General features: G+C 28.4%; 1 protein-coding gene and 1 long non-coding RNA gene across 2 annotated transcripts in view; both read right to left on the bottom strand.

Annotated features, from left to right (window-relative positions):
- Positions 1-8,148, bottom strand: part of LOC136087609 (uncharacterized) — an 18,588-nt gene extending 10,440 nt beyond the window's left edge. Inside the window, exons 1-5 of the mRNA XM_065810923.1 lie at positions 8,130-8,148; positions 964-1,167; positions 751-849; positions 482-604; positions 326-397 (exon numbers count right to left, since the gene is read on the bottom strand). Coding sequence (XP_065666995.1) covers positions 372-397; positions 482-604; positions 751-849; positions 964-1,159 — 444 coding nt within the window. The 5' untranslated portion in view covers positions 1,160-1,167; positions 8,130-8,148 and the 3' untranslated portion in view covers positions 326-371. The remainder of the gene's footprint in view (positions 1-325; positions 398-481; positions 605-750; positions 850-963; positions 1,168-8,129) is intronic.
- Positions 6,143-8,121, bottom strand: LOC136087610 (uncharacterized). Its single transcript, XR_010641930.1, has 2 exons — positions 6,607-8,121; positions 6,143-6,475 (listed from the first exon to the last, which is right to left on the bottom strand). It is a non-coding gene; the product is annotated as an uncharacterized LOC136087610 (long non-coding RNA).
- Positions 8,149-16,572: the final 8,424 nt, after the last annotated feature.

Here is a 16,572-nt window from a genome sequence, read left to right as displayed (position 1 = left end):
TTTATATATGTTGTCTACAGGATGTATACTATAGGAAGCACAATTATATGTTGTCTACAAGCTGATTTTGAAGGAAAACAAATTTGTTATCAAAATACAAAAAACTAATACAATTTTTAAAAGTAGAAATTTTAGATAAAAACAGATATCAATGATAAGGTTAGGGTCAGGGTTAGGTTTAGGACAGTGTACCCAAACAAAAATTTGATTGTTCCATTCCAGTTGATTGTGAAGGTAAAAAAAAGTTAGACAAAGCTAAAATTAACAATAAAAGAATATTCAACTTTAATAAAGAAAAAATTTAGATGCAAAATTCAAAACATACATAATGTACCAGAATATGATGTTGATTGTTCCTCTGTAATTGAATGTTAAGGTAAAAAATTGTCAGACAAAGCTAAAAACATTAAGCAATATTTTACATTGAATAAAAAAATAAATTTTGAAAAAAATTTAAAATTATTAGACAAAGTCTACACACAACACAGATTTGATTGTTTGAAAGAAGTAGAACCAGGAGATAAATTAAAGTCAAAGGATCTCTTTAATGGATTTTTCTCCACAGATTTAAAAACTGGCGGAGGCAAAGGAAAATCAGGTAACTCTAAAATATAATAATTTTGTTATTTATTTTTTATATAGTATTTAAAGAAGTATATCAATTTACAATATAGATTTCACATTAAAAAAAAAAAAAGAAATAGTAAACATGAATATAATTATATAATGTAAATACACAATTAACATTATTTTTCAATTTAAAGGCACTTTTGGAAACACAAATATCTGTTACATCTTCCTCCTCTGCTGCAGTGGTGTAACAATATTCTTTCAGCTCCTCCATATTATCTAAAAAAATAAAAGTTATTATAAATCCAATATAAACATCAGATATTTTGGCAGTTTTTTACATCATTTATATTGCCAGTATATAATGTATGCTTGTGTGTGAAAATTTCATACCACTGTCAAATTTAATTTTAATAAGTTTATATTTGTTCCATGTTTCATCTACATCCATTTCTTCTTTAACAGCTCTTCGATAAGATACACCTGCAGGCCAGAATAACAAATTTTTTTCTGTATCTATCCACTTTCTAGGCACAACATCTTCTATTTCCTCATAATTCTCTACCCAAACAGCTCTTGCCCAAATCATGTGTAAAACTAAATCATAGTGTAAAAATTACATTAAGGTTTAAACTAAAAAAACTTTAAAACCTAAAAAATAGTCCTTACAATAAGTTGGAATAACAGTAATAAGTTTCAATAACAAAAAGATAACTGTCTTTTAATTTATAAAGCAACAAGAATAAATAAAAAAACCCATTAGGTTAATAACTATGGTGATAATGATGAGGAAGAGCGCTAATTTGTCTCAAGAAATTTACAAAACAAACAAAAAAAAGATATTAAAAAAATGGTATTAAAATAACTGTCTGGGCTGTTTAAGCTGTTTAATTTTTGTAAGCAATAGAAACAATGTTATAGAAATTAAATCTCTTAGACAAATGATTTTAATTTTACCTTATTTTTATTTTAAATTTTTTATTTATTTACTGATTTTAAATGATTAATTTTTTTAAGTTCAAAAAACTTTCAATAATAGCTTTAAAAATATATTTTTAAATAGAAGCTACAATAATCTCAATTAAAGATGATCTTTTTATTTAAAATTATAACCTTGTAACAAACAAACAAGAGGAAGAAATTAAAATTAAAGTTTTAAAAGAAAAAATTATGAATTACTATTAACATATATATATATATATATATATATATATATATATATATATATATATATATATATATATATATATATATATATATATATATATATATATATATATATATATATATATATATATATATATATATAACGCGTAGATGTTGTCCGAAAGTTTTTTCCATATTTTATTGACAAAAAGTAAAAATCAAAATTCAAGACCGGAATTTTTTTTTTTTATTAATTGATAGACTGCCTGCCCCAACCAAACCCTCAGTCGATGTAGCAACACTCCCTTGCGGGTCAGGCTAAAAGATAGTAGATGTAGCAGCACTCCCTTGCGGGTCAGGCTTTTTGTCAGTCAATGTAGCAGCACTCCCTTGCGAGTCAGGCTACTTGTCAGTCGATGTAGCAGCACTCCCTTGCGCGTCAGGCTATAAGATAGTCGATGTAGCAACACTCCGCGCATGATTTACAGTAAAATAAAATAAGAATAAAAACATTTTATTAAAAAAAATAAAAATAAAAACATTGTTTATATTGTTAAAAACATTCAGAATGTTTTTAAAACATTCTGGTCAATTAAATTTGCGTTTTTGTGGTTTTTTTAAAAAACGATTTATTTGTAATTAAATTAATGGTCTTTACTTTCGTCCAACACGCAAATGTTGGACGAAAGTCAAAAGTAATTAAAAGTGATGTATGTGTTGGCGTAAGAAGCACTTTTTTCCTTCCGCTCTTCCCAAAGACAACAAACTATAGATCTATATATATACATATAGATACATTTATATATAAATATATATATATATCATTTACAGTATAAGATTCGGTATTAAACTTTGGTTACAAGATGAAAATTAATGAAACAGGATAAATATAAAATATTTGAACAAAAGTAATTTCTATTTAAAAAGATTTCAATTAATGTTCTATTTCATGCAACAAAGGAAAGCAAACAAGACCTTCCTTCCAAGGGAGAACAACAACTTTTCGGAGAAGACTTTCCATTCCTAACTCAACCACTTTTACTCGAATTTCATCAATATTTGGTATAAAGAAAATTTTATAGATTTTAGACGGAATAGGCTGTGTATATAAATCATCTTGTAAATCAAATCTAAACATTCTACATTTAAAAAAACCAGATGATAATTTCTCATCTACAAAACAAAATTGATTTTCTTCTATGTAAAAACATGAATTATTCTGCTTCCCTGAAATTTTAAGTTTTTGAGGTTTTGTATTTAATAAAGATTGTATTCGTTGATATTGTTTGGCTATTTGAACAACAGGACTCTTTGAATTTTTTACTGCTTTTTTTAATGTCTGCATAAAATTTTCAAAGGGAAAACAGGATATGTCATTTAGTGAACAATCAAATTTAACAACATCACCACAAATATGAAGTAAAGAGTGAACATTATAAACACAGAATGATTTTATATATAAATATTTTGAATTTATAACAAAATAATTTAATAGCGAATGTAAGATAATGCTTTCTAAATCGATTGTCCTCATTTAAGAGAGTCACCATTGCAACATGCAATGTTAGAAAATGATTATAATTTCTTTGCTAACAACACCCTTTAAAACTAAGGGTCCAGTGTATAAAATAAATTGTCTAAATTCTGTAGCTTTCCATCGATCTAACTCCAAAAGGGAACGTGGTTGTCAAGCAAATTCAGATGGCATCATACCACGTAAGCTTAACAGATTATCAGATATATTCTTTATTTGGGTATTTGAAAGTCTACAATGTTTTGGACCTGACTTTAAAAAGGTAAGTATGCGTCTTACTGCACCAAGACAAACCATGTACATATAATCCAAAACAAAATCAGAAACGCAAGATATTTCAAGTTGAGCTAAAGGAGTAAAAGATTTCTGATGTTGAGTGTACACAAAGGTATTAAACTCTTCAGTTAATCTCGGAGTTGATGGCTTGTTATCAATAAAAACAACTCTATGTTCTTCGTATAATCCTTTAACTTGGCATCGTTCACATGAGTAATATCCTGTGTGACCTTGTATACATTTAAGAAAACAGCAAGAAGGTGCATCACATATGAATACTTTTAGTGTAACTTTAAATTTGTTATTATTATAGTAAAAACCTTCACTAGTTAACAATAAAAATTCTTTAAGAAAATCATTAAGAAAATCATCTAAGCAGTTTGGTTTAGCATTTCCACAGAAAAGTGCAATAATGAAAATATAGTTCTCTATTAGACCAAGTATTGGCCATAGTTGAAGATTAGAAGATTTAAAAAGAGGTAGTCCATCAACATTAATAGTAATACATAACTCGGTACTTTGAAAAGCATTTTTTGTATTCAAAAAATAATTTAAGCTATTAGCAATAGTAAAATACGCATAAGTTCCACCACACTTCTTATCTACTTTAACAACTTTAAAGGGTTTTAAAAGGGTTCTTGCATCATTTGGCAACTCTGAATGACTATATTTTCTAAGAATTATTAAAAGTTTGTTTAAAAGACTTTGAGAAATTTTGCTTTTTGTTGACCACACTGCCAAATCCTCTGATAATGCTTCTGTTGTCAACAATAGTGATGCATTATAACAATCAAAGTTCTCATATCTAAAACTTGAAGATGAACTGGTTGCTCCGCATTCTTTAATTTAGGGCTTCAAAATCATTATTTAGGGCTTCAAAAGGTACCAAAGGTACAAAAGGTATTTCAGACTCAGCATAAAAAGCATTAAGTTCAGGATTCAAATCAGGTGTACTAATATTATTAATTTCATCTTCTTCATCTTCAAATTTCATAATAAAATCCATTATACTTTTATTTAAGTGACGACGCTTCGTTCGATTTTCAGTTTCCATGATACCTAAATAAATCTTTTTGCTGGAATAATGGTTTAGAAAATTAATATTGGTTGAAGTAAAACTTAACTTTATATAAAAAAACTTTTTGTCACCATGAAAAATTTTGTGTCTTTAAAAAGATTGTTAAAAGTCTTTTTAAATGATGTCTTGCATGTAAAAATGTTTTAACAAATCCATAAATAGACGTAAAAAAGACGTTTTACAAAGACGCGAAATATTTTTACGACCAAAAAGTTTTTTGAAGACTTATTTAAGACGTAAATAAGATAACTTAAATAAAATTAGCCAAAAAAAGGTATATCAGAATACGTCAATTAGACTTCTTTAAAACGTCAATCAAAGACAAGACTATTTAAAGACCCAATTAAGACGGTCTTTAAGACGTCTTGTGTTTGCTGGGTTAGTTGTGGTTAACCCTCTCTCAACTCTATAACTCCGAAACACGAGCCTTGACGAACAAGGTTGCTGCGAGGAGAAATAAGTTGAGCGCGATACTTCCAGGGACGTGGCGGGGATTAAACTTGCAACCTCTCGCTTATGAAGCGAGCGCTCTACCACTACACCACTACCGCTATAAGTTTCATAGTATAATCTCTTAGCGTGTAAAAATTATTACCATATAACCCCTAAATTTGAAGGGGCTTCACTTTATGAATGAATAAAATGAAAACATAAAAGAATATATATATATATATATATATATATATATATATATATATATATATATATGTATATATATATATATATATAGTTTATTCTTTTAAATATGTGGATTATTCAAACAAGAACCATGTCTATTATTAATCCACTAACATGTTTAATTGATTTCAATATATATATATATATATATATATATATATATATATATATATATATATATATATATATATATATATACACATATATATATACATATATATACATACATATATATATATATATATATATATATATATATATATATATATATATATATATATATATATATATATATATATATATATATATATACATTGACGTAGACAACTTATTTAATTTGGGGGGAGGAGGGGAGGGAGCTAGAAAGAGTAGGGGCGCAAATAACATGTCTCTTAATAATAAAACTCTTTTTTTGTTTGTTTTTGTTTTGTTATTCACCTCCTCAAGGTCGAGAAGGTCACTACAGATGAGGAGGCTACTTAATAGTGGTTATAACCCTCTCTTAACTCTATAACTCCGAAACTCGAACCTTGATGAACAAGGCCGCTGCGCGTAGAAACAAGTTGTGCGAGATGCTACCAGGGACGTGGTGGGGATTGAATTAAGAACCTCTTGCTTATAAAGCGAGCGCTTTACTACTACACCACTACCGCACTACTCTTCAAAATTCTGTAGTAATGCCTATACTGTATCGATTACACCAACTTTTTTGAATTTGATATCTTGTAGGTTTTTGAGGTAATTTATACTAAAAAATGTTTTTAATAATTTGAAGTAAAATTCGGCCTTAAAATATAATATTTTCGAATGCATACGTGATTTGGAAATGAATATATAGATCAGAAACGGAAAACAAATTATTTTTACAAACTTCAAGTTTTATATTGTATAAGAATGTTATAAAACATTACAGCAGTTTCAAGATTTTTATTTAAAATTGTCCAAATTCAATTTTTCTACCTTCACTTCGGCTACAAAGGTCATTGGCTATATTTATGATGATAAGTTCATCAGTTTTTTTTGTGTGTGTATTTTTAACAGTACACACCAGTTTAACCGTGCTTGGTTCATGGTACTTCTTAACCAAGTTTTGATTCTTCTCGCTAGTAGCATTTGTTGCTGGTATTAGAAGAATAAGTTTTATCAACTTCTTGATTTCTGATAATGATTCCTTTTCAATTTTATTTGCTTTTCTGTAAAACACAAAAAATTATGTGTTATATTAGCATACAAATACGCATTTTAGTGCATATGTTACTCAATTTGAGCAGTTGTAATTATTAAATAAACAGTAAGGTTTATAGAAAATCCATTCATATCTTACGTGACAAAATGAAGGACTTTTTGTAGAGTCTTTAATGGTTCAGTTGTGGATTCGTGCATAATTTGTAATTGTGCATGCAGTCTTGAAGCATTCAAACCTGTAGCATAGAAAGCAAGAACTTCGTTATTTATTGAACTACCTTCAGATGAAACATTTAAAAGTAATTTTATCTTTCTATCTTTTCTATTCTATCTTTTGAAGCATTAAATATCCTTGTTGTCCAAGTCATCTTCATCTACATATCGCAAGCAAATCACTATTTGCTCAGTGTTGGACTGACCTGTAGTTTCATCAACCATTATAGTAAACCATTTTCCAGAGATGTTGGATGTAATTTTTCTGAGTATAGTGAGACCTATTATCTGCAGAATTTCATTTTGGATTACTGCACTTGTAAATTATCTTGCAACTTTCTGATAACATTTAGTTAAAGCGGGAATATCTTTACTTCTGAGATTAAGTAACTAAGAAAAGTTGGAATTAAATTCTTTATAGTCTTTGTCTGTAGTGAAATCACCACGCAGAGCAATACCTTGTCTGGCGAGAAATTGAATATTTGTGATTATTATTATTAACATTGCTCTATTTTCTATTTTTTCTTCTCCATGAGTTTTGCTGATAAGTTCACCAATATCTTTAGTTGTTGAAGGAATAGTTATAACCTTCTCGATTGCTTCTCGATGAGAAAGAGTATTTTGGTGTTTCTGGAGTTTTTGAAAACCTTTTTCCAATTAGTAAATCCATTTTTTGTGAAAACATCCTCGCTGCATTTTGAAGATGATAAATTATGCATTTCCATTAACAGACAATAGTGTAATGCAACCATGGAAACAGTTTGTACCATTGCTGACAAAATGATCGCTTCTGATTACCACATGTACGTTTTGAAAAAGCTAAAACAGGTTGATGCGGACTATTCCTTAGATGCTTTTTTTGGTAGACTGTAACATCATTTTTTTAAGGCAGAGTAAACATCATTGTTGGCTGAGCTAGTAAACAAAAAAGAAAAATTAAAGAAAGAGCTAAAAGATGATGCCGAAGTAACAGTAGATACAGAGCCAACATAAGAAGAAGTAGTAGCAGCAGTGTCAGGATTAGCAAGAGATGCAGTAGAAGTACTGTTAAAACCATTAGAATTCGAAGTATTATCTAAAAAAAATTATGTAGTAGCTGTAGTTGCAGGGCTAGAGGTAGAGGCAGAGCTAGGAGAAATTGATAAAACGACAGTTCTTGCATAAAAAGAAGTAATAGTGCGGTTGGTATCTGCCCCTTCCAACATTTCCTTCAGCCGTTTACGACGCTTTCCTTCCGCACCAGACAACTTTCGTTTTAAAGAAATACCACTGAAGTAAATCATTTAATAGATTGTTAAGCAATGTTACAATAATGAATACAAACTTATTTAAATCTAATTTGCAAGCTGTAATTATAAGATAATAAAATATTATCTAATAATATTCAAAATTAATAATTAAACTCATGAAACCTAAAACTCCAAAAAAGTAAAAGGAAAATGCAAATACATTTAAAAAAAATTGCCTTTTATGAACAATATAACTTTTTACTTGTTGTAGCAAGTTCAATACCACGTTGTATTAAGTTCTATGCAACGTTCTTTTTTTTTATTCAAAAGGTAACAAAAAATCTACAATTATTTACTAAAGTTTACATATTTGCGCCATTTTTATTTTTATTACTCGTTTAATTGCGAAATATTTTTATATAGTTGTTTCGAATAAGAAATTAGTTATAGATATTTAAAAAACGAAGGTTTTATAAACGTTTTCAAATTGTTTATAAAAAAATTATGCGAAGCGCAATAAACCAAAAAGTGATGGAGGGGGGCTATAGCCCACCCCCATCACTTTTCGGTTTATATATATATATATATATATATATATATATATATATATATATATATATATATATATATATATATATATATATATATATATATATATATATATATATATATATATATATATATATATATATATATATATATATATATATATATACATATATATATATACATATATATATATATACATATATATATATGTATAGATATATATATATATATATATATATATATATATATATATATATATATATATATATATATATATATATATATATATATATATATATATATATATATATATGTATATATAGACAAATCCCTGATAGTATATAGCTATTCAAATAGTACATGATTTTTTTGCCGTTTTTAAACCATCCCCCCCCCACCCCTTCCTTATGTGACAATGTGGCATTTTGAAGAGCCCCCACCCCCAGTATGACGTAAAAAAGACAAAAAAACTATTTTTATAAACGTATATTTTAATTGTAATATGTAATTGTTTATTTTAAGAAAAAATACAATTAATGAATTTGTCTTAAACCTAAATTTATTTCCGAATCGGACTTTGACCTTCAAGTATTCAAGGAGTTCCGTGTTCATCGATAATTTTGTTTATTATTTTCATTGCCGCACGGCAATGTGATCTAAATTTTTGAATCTCATTCGAATATCCAATACTTGAATAAACTGTTTTATGTTGTTTCATTGATTTAATAGTGGCAAAATATAAACTGCGATTGGTACAATTGGTAAATTCTTTTTGGTAAGGAATTTTGAATGTTTGGACATGAGTAGTTGTATGGCAATCCATTCAGATACTTTTTTGTAACTGTCCCAGGAAAAATTGTTTTGCAAAGTGATAAGTTTAAAAAGTGGGATGCAAAATTGTTCTTTGTATTATTGCATTCAAGACCATCTTCTCCTTGGAACAAAGGGACTGGTCGTGGAAGAAAGTCAGTAAAAAAATTGAAACAGTGAGCTGTGACGATGACCACAGCAGTTTTGATCATTACATTTTACAATTTGAAGGAAGTATTGACTTTCTCTGGCATATTTAGCATCCCACTCTGCTCCAAAATGTTTTAACTGCACACATTTTTCACTGTTTGGTTTTATGTACTTTAGTTTCAAATATATATTATAATTTTATGACTTTAGTTTCAAATCCATCAATGACTGTGCTAGACCAAATTTGAGCAAGAACTTCACTAGCTTTGGCAAAATTTACCTTCTCCATAACTTTGTCTGTTGTTTCTCCTCTTGAATTAAAATGGCTTCCAAAAAGATCAAATGGAAGTATAATTCCTGCTAGGTCATGGCTTAGCGGAAACATTCTTCTCTCTACCCTATTAAAGGCACTTCTGCCAGGAGCATTAGTGGCCACAAACATTCCATCAAGGTTATGTCTTTGAAATAAGTCTTGGCACAATCAATTATTTTTTCATATCTTGAATTTTCATCTGTCCCACCATCAACAGTTATAATCATGATTGATTCGCTATCTCCAACTTCAGTAAATAAGCTGCTTTTAAATGCAGGAAGATGGTTTATTCTGTTCATGTCTTCTGATTGACTAAGTACTGTTAATAAATCATGTTTTGCACTTCTGATTGCTATGTACTTTGGGCCAGAGTATGTGACTGCTTGTTTTTCCATGCAATCTTTTTTAATTTTTATGGCTGCAATGACTGAAGGAAAAAGTTTGTGTTGAAGAGCAATTTCAAAATCATGATCAGCTAAAGTCACCTTTTACTCCATATGCATCATCATTGGTGCTTGTTTGTTTGCAGCTGTTAATCCAATTGGAACCCTGGCTTTATCATTCTGGGAGTGAAACGTCACTTCTTTAGGACCCAAGACTGCCGCAAGTTCTTTAAAGGCACTAATGGATGCTTTAGCAAATTTTGTGTCTGCATGATACTTATGCTCAGAATTTTGTGCTCTTATTAAGGTGAACGTGTAAAAAAACTTATTTAAATTTTTTATTTTCATTTGTTATGACTCCGTTAAAAAATAAACGCTAGCCACTCGTGAAGTCGTTGCATACCATTTTTCTTGAAAATTTCCGTATTATATATAAATATCTCCGAGTTTTTCAATTTTAACAAACTACGCAGTGATAAAAAAATTTAATTTAAAATTTTAAATATCAAGTCACACTGTTGCAAACTACTCCCTCCCCCATTTGATATTTGGTGACACTTTCCAAACCCCCTCCCCTCCTTCCACCTAAGACTCTCACGTATTATCTGATGAGCTCTTAACGAAATAAAAAACGCTTTAAACAAGGTTTGCTTATAAAGTTTTTGGTATGTCGAAGTTATAAGCGCTACAACCAATCAAATTTAACTAAAACTATTGACTTTTTTTTTGTAAAAAAAAACTATCGCCATAATACATTTGAGTAAAGAGCTTACTTAAGTTCAAAGAATTTTTTTTTACATTTTTGGTGAAAAGAATATGTTCTACGGTATAAATAAAAAGTTCAATTATAAATCATAACATTTTCACGAAAATATTGTTGAATATGTTCTGAATCAGGGTTGAGGTAGCACTGGACAGTTTTCATGGGGCACATTCGGATGTACTGCGCGGCTCTTTACGATCTTATTGGCTAGTTAAATTATTAAAAATCTAAAAATTAATCAAAGTATGATAATGGTAAACATGTTTTTGATAAACCAATCGAATTGCAGAGGTATTTGGGTTCTCTAAAAGTACATTATCTTACAGAATAAAAATGCAAAGCATATTTCTAATAATAAGAAATAAAATAACAAAAAATTAGAAAATACGGAAATTAATAATAAAAAATTGAATGATAAAAAATTAAACAGTTTTTTTTTATCATTTTTCCGCATTTTTCATCAATTTTCATTTTTCATCAATTTTCATTTTGAATTTTTCATCAATTTTCTGCATTCACATTTGATGAATATTATGAAATTTATTTTTATAATTGGGTTACAAGAAAATTTTTATTCATGTTTATCTCAATCCATCTTACATTCAAACTCTTTACTTTGCTATTTTTTTAAGTTAATATTTTTGTCTTCATGAGATTGATTGGTGATTTAATAGTATTTTTATTTTAGTTTATTTAAATATGATATCTCCAACTTCCGCTCATTGACAAGATAAGACGTGTTTGGAAAAGCTCCTTTAAATTTGTGTTATAAATTTGCTTGTCACCGTATTTTCGAGTTATATTGACCCAATTTAAAAAATATAATCATCAATGATATTATCTTTAATTTTTGTTTTTTTGTTTATTTATTTACATGAATATCTAACCAGCTAAACTAGTGATTTATTATTTATGTTTAAAAATTTTGAATATATTAAGTCTTGAACTAAAAATTAATGTTCAACAGACCATACTTTTCTGATAAACTTTTATTCCTATGAGATTAGTTAATACCTAAAAATAGATTCCTACAAAACGATTATAAAAATAAAATAAAAAATGTTATGAATCATTTTACTTATGATTGTTATTAGTTAAAGCAATACAGTATAATATTCAAAAAACTACCAATAAAAAAGAAAAATTATTAAAATTAACTTCTGGATAATCTGGATAATGGAATTTATAAACAATATCTTTAAACAAAGGTCAATAGGTCAAATTAGTTTACAAGACTACAAAATTAACAAACTTGATTAAAAATTATCAGTGATTGAAAAAGATATAAAATCAAAAGCCGCACAGATTATCCCAGACTGACCATCTTGGAGTAACATTGCTAAAAACAAACTAAACTTATCCCTACAAATAGGACAAGTCTTAGTTAATCTTAAACATGTTAATAAATAAGAGAGCAGGCAGAAGACATAGACTGTCTTATCATCGAGCCCCATTTTCATTGAAAAAATCGTCAGTTTATGTACAAAAAAGAAAAGTAGCTAAGTACATAATAAGAATTTTACACATGTTAGTTACAATATAAATATTAATATAAAATAAATATTAGTGTTGAAATATATCTCAATATATCAAAGATTAACAACAATATAAAAGTATTAAAGTTTTTTAACAAAAAAAAAATTAAATAAAAATAAAACTGCAACAAAAGAGAAATAGTGTCAATAACAATTTTTTCAGATAATTTATATTATATATGTATTTATTTTAAAAGAGAGATTTTAAATTAAAGTCATTTTGTAATAAGAGACTCTTAGATTCTTTCCTGAATTGTTCAATAGAAATGATTTGAATATTCCTTTTTTTTTGTAATAAATTTCAAAAAGTGTTTCCATAGAAACGGTACACGGTTTTGGATTTGGTAAGAACTTAGTTTTAAATTAGTTTTTGGTACAATAAAGTTGTTAATTGAAAATTTAGTAGGATACTTGTGCGAAATTTCACTAAAGTAAGACTGAAATACATGTTTTAGTTTAAACATGAGTTGTAGAACTTAGTGTGTATTAAGTTTATAGATACTTAGGGTACCAAGCTTCCTTAAAAGAGGTTCGCAATGAAAATTTCTGTGTGCACCAAATACAATCCTGAATGCGTGTTTTTGCTTACTATAAATTTTTTTTAATTTACTATAATTTGTACTACCCCATACAATATTACAGTAAGAGATAAAACTATGAATAAATGAAAAGTATATTTTTTTCAAGGAAGCAGTGTTAAAATATGGTTTAGTTTTGTATAATATAGAAATATTTATTGAGATTTTATTTTTTATGTATTTTATACGCGGTTTCCATGACAAGTTTTCATCTAGTATTACTCCTAAAAAATTAACGATTGGTTTCCTTTTAATAAATGTTTTATTGATTAAAAGATTAGGTAATTTTAGAGGAACATTATCACGTTTACTAGGTTTGGAGAACAAAATAAATTTAGTTTTTACTACATTTAACGAAAACCTATTACTTGTAAACCACTCGTTTATTTTTAATAGTTTTTAATATTAAAGAGAACTTTTATGTTTTTGCTGGAATAAAAAAGATTGGAGTCGTCTGCATTTAAAATATTTGATGCTAAGTACAAATCATTTAAAAGCAATAAAAATAATAACGATCCTAAGACTGAACCTTAAGGCACACCACATGTAATGTGTTTTTCTTTTTCAATTTTTTTATAAATAATACATTGTGACCTGTTCGCCAGGTAATCTTCAAACAAAAGTAAGTTTTTATTTCTTACTCCATAGAGTTCCAGTTTTTTTAAAGTATCTTATGGTTAACAGTGTCAAAGGCTTTTGACAGATCAATAAAAACTCCTAAGGTAAAATAGTCATTATTAAATGCATCTGATACATGATTAATCAGTTCAATTACCGCATAATTAGTTGAATTATCTTTTTTAAACCAAAATTGTTTACTGTACAGCAAACTGTTTTACTCTTTCATGGGGCATCCGCTGTGGAGCAGTTGCAATACTCCTTACGAAGCACCTACAAAACATATTTATAACAAACTTACGTTCACTCTGTAATAAAGTAAATACCCTAAATCAATTCCTTGCCGACTTTAACATTGCGTGTTTGACTGAAACATGGTTAAACTGTAATACCAAAAACGTTTTCCTTTCACAAATAAATGAGAACTACAATTTTGCTAGCTCAGAGCGACCAGACCGAATTGGAGGAGGCACACTGATACTTGTTTATAAAAGATTCTCAAAGAAAATTAAACATATTGATTGATGTGGTAATAGGTAGCTATTACCGGAATATTACGACGTGGATACTCATCATGTTTGATAATTCAAGCATATATCCCAATTTGGTTAGTAACCGCACAGCGAGAAGTATCTTTTCAACTTGCACAACTCATTAAACCAGCAATTAGTCGTTGCCCTACCAACAACAAACCCCTAATTTTTCTTACCGGTGATCTAAATGGATGTTCTACAGATTTTATCTCTCGTTTGCATCAGTTAGTTAGTCTAAATTCAAGCCCGACTCGAAAACTGGCGATCTTGGATATAATACTAAGTTACGCACCTAAATGCTACATTTCTCTAACTCTTCCTGGACTCGGTAACTTTGATCACCTCGTTGTTTTATGTCACTCATAATTTTATCTATATAAAACATACCAACCTCCTCCGCGTAAAATATACTAATGCTCCAGTAAAATAGGAGATAAAGTAACATTAATTAGATCTAATTAATGCCTCTATAGAGGCACTATTAGAGTCTCTATAGTATTAGATTTGTGCCAACCACTAAAAACTTCAACACTTATTAACCCTAAACCTTGGATGATCCCCTATGATCAAAGCTTAATAAAATTACGTCAAAAAAATTTCAAAGTTGCTTCATATATTGAATAGAGAAAGATAGCTGCAAAGATAAATAAACTTATCATCAAAAGAAAAATCTTTTATAACAAACGCTACATATCAGGCAACATTGATTTTTGGAAAGAAGCAAATTAATGAAATAAGTCTGTAAATAAGCTATCAGTTTGTGAAAATCTAGCCAATAAACTAAACGATCATTATTGTAATGTTAGTTAAGAAAAAAATGCTTATGATATCTCAATCTTTATTAATACGAATGCAGATCAACCTGCCAGTCAATTTTTTACCTACAATAATATTTTAACCGAACTAAGCATACAAAAATCTGGGTCACCAGACCCTGATAATCTGTCTCCAATTCTGTTAAAATCATCCCGTCTTGAAATATCTGCATCACTCTGTATTTTATTTAATCGACTATACATCTATACCTAAAATAGCGAATCCACTTTCTATCGAAGATTATCAGTCAAAAGCTATTACATCTGCTCTGTGCAAAATCTTTGAACGTATCTTGTGCATATTTATTGTTGACCGTACAAAGCATGCCTGGACCACAAATAATCAATTTGCTTTCCTCCATAATAAATAGCATAATGGATGCTATAATTCAAGTAATAAAAGGCTTGAGCAATGCAAAAGACAATAAAATGTCAGTAATTGCCATCTTTTTTGATTTATCAAAAGCTTTGGTATGATTGATCACAACAAACTGCTCTTAAAACTTCAAATCTTGCTTCTTAGCTGGCTTACATCATGGATTGCTTGCTACACAACCTTCACCAAAGAGTAAAAACAATTAAGCATGTAACCAAATGGAAATGTATTATAGCTGGAATCATTCAAGATAGCGTTCTTGGACCTATTTTATTTATATTATTCATACATAATATCAATGATTTTTTACCACCAGAGACGAACCTACAAAAATACGCTGATGACATATCAACTCGAATCATCTATGACAAAGATGCAAAAAACCTACCTCAATCTATTGTGGATGGCGTAACGAACTGGGCTACTGTTAATGGCATGAAACTATAAATATATAAAGTGCAAAACATTATTGATAGTGAGTCGTCACTCTAATCAAGTTGTAATTCTATCGCCAATTCTTTAAAACTCCAAACTCAAATCAGTTGATTGCTTCAAGCACCTAGGAACCCTGATAAACAAAAATATTAGCTGAGATGATCATAAATGAATTAAAGTTTGTAGCTCTATTAAGCCAGTACCCTACTTACTAAAGCGCGTTAAAAAAACTGGTTAAACTCAATTAAACCTACTTCAAATTTATAGATCCTACGCACTATCTTTCTTTCTGCACAGCGCTCATATACTCTCGTCTTGCAGTATTACAGCAAAAAAAAGCTTTATTTATTTCACAAACAATCACTCAAAGTTATCGAGATCGATGCAATAAACTCACACCAATTCAATATTATATATTAATAAACCCTGTTTGATTATTATATAAAACCAATAATGCTAACTCTACATTGCATCAAAAAACGTTTGTCTAGAAATATTTATGTATACTTTGAAATGATATCGAAAGCTTATACCTTCGTAAGTAACATTGACGGTACAACTCCGGCTTACTATTTTCAACTTAAAAGAATAATTTTCCGGAAACATTATAAAGAAAAAATTGTAAAACTCATTTATATGCTGTGCAATTTTAAATAAATACTTAAAAAATAAAATAAATAAATAAAATACAAGAAAATTATTTAATGGTTTAAGATACTGATAAAAATAATTTTGCTAATAGTAATAATTCTCTTAATTCTGCTATTATTTATAATTACTGCTCGAGAAAAAAGATGAAATTTAA

Source organism: Hydra vulgaris, chromosome 11 (genome assembly GCF_038396675.1).
Source record: "Hydra vulgaris chromosome 11, alternate assembly HydraT2T_AEP".
In the NCBI taxonomy this organism is placed as follows: domain Eukaryota; kingdom Metazoa; phylum Cnidaria; class Hydrozoa; order Anthoathecata; family Hydridae; genus Hydra; species Hydra vulgaris.
The sequence above is the reverse complement of the archived record's forward strand: the minus strand, read 5'-3'. Positions and strand labels throughout refer to the sequence as shown.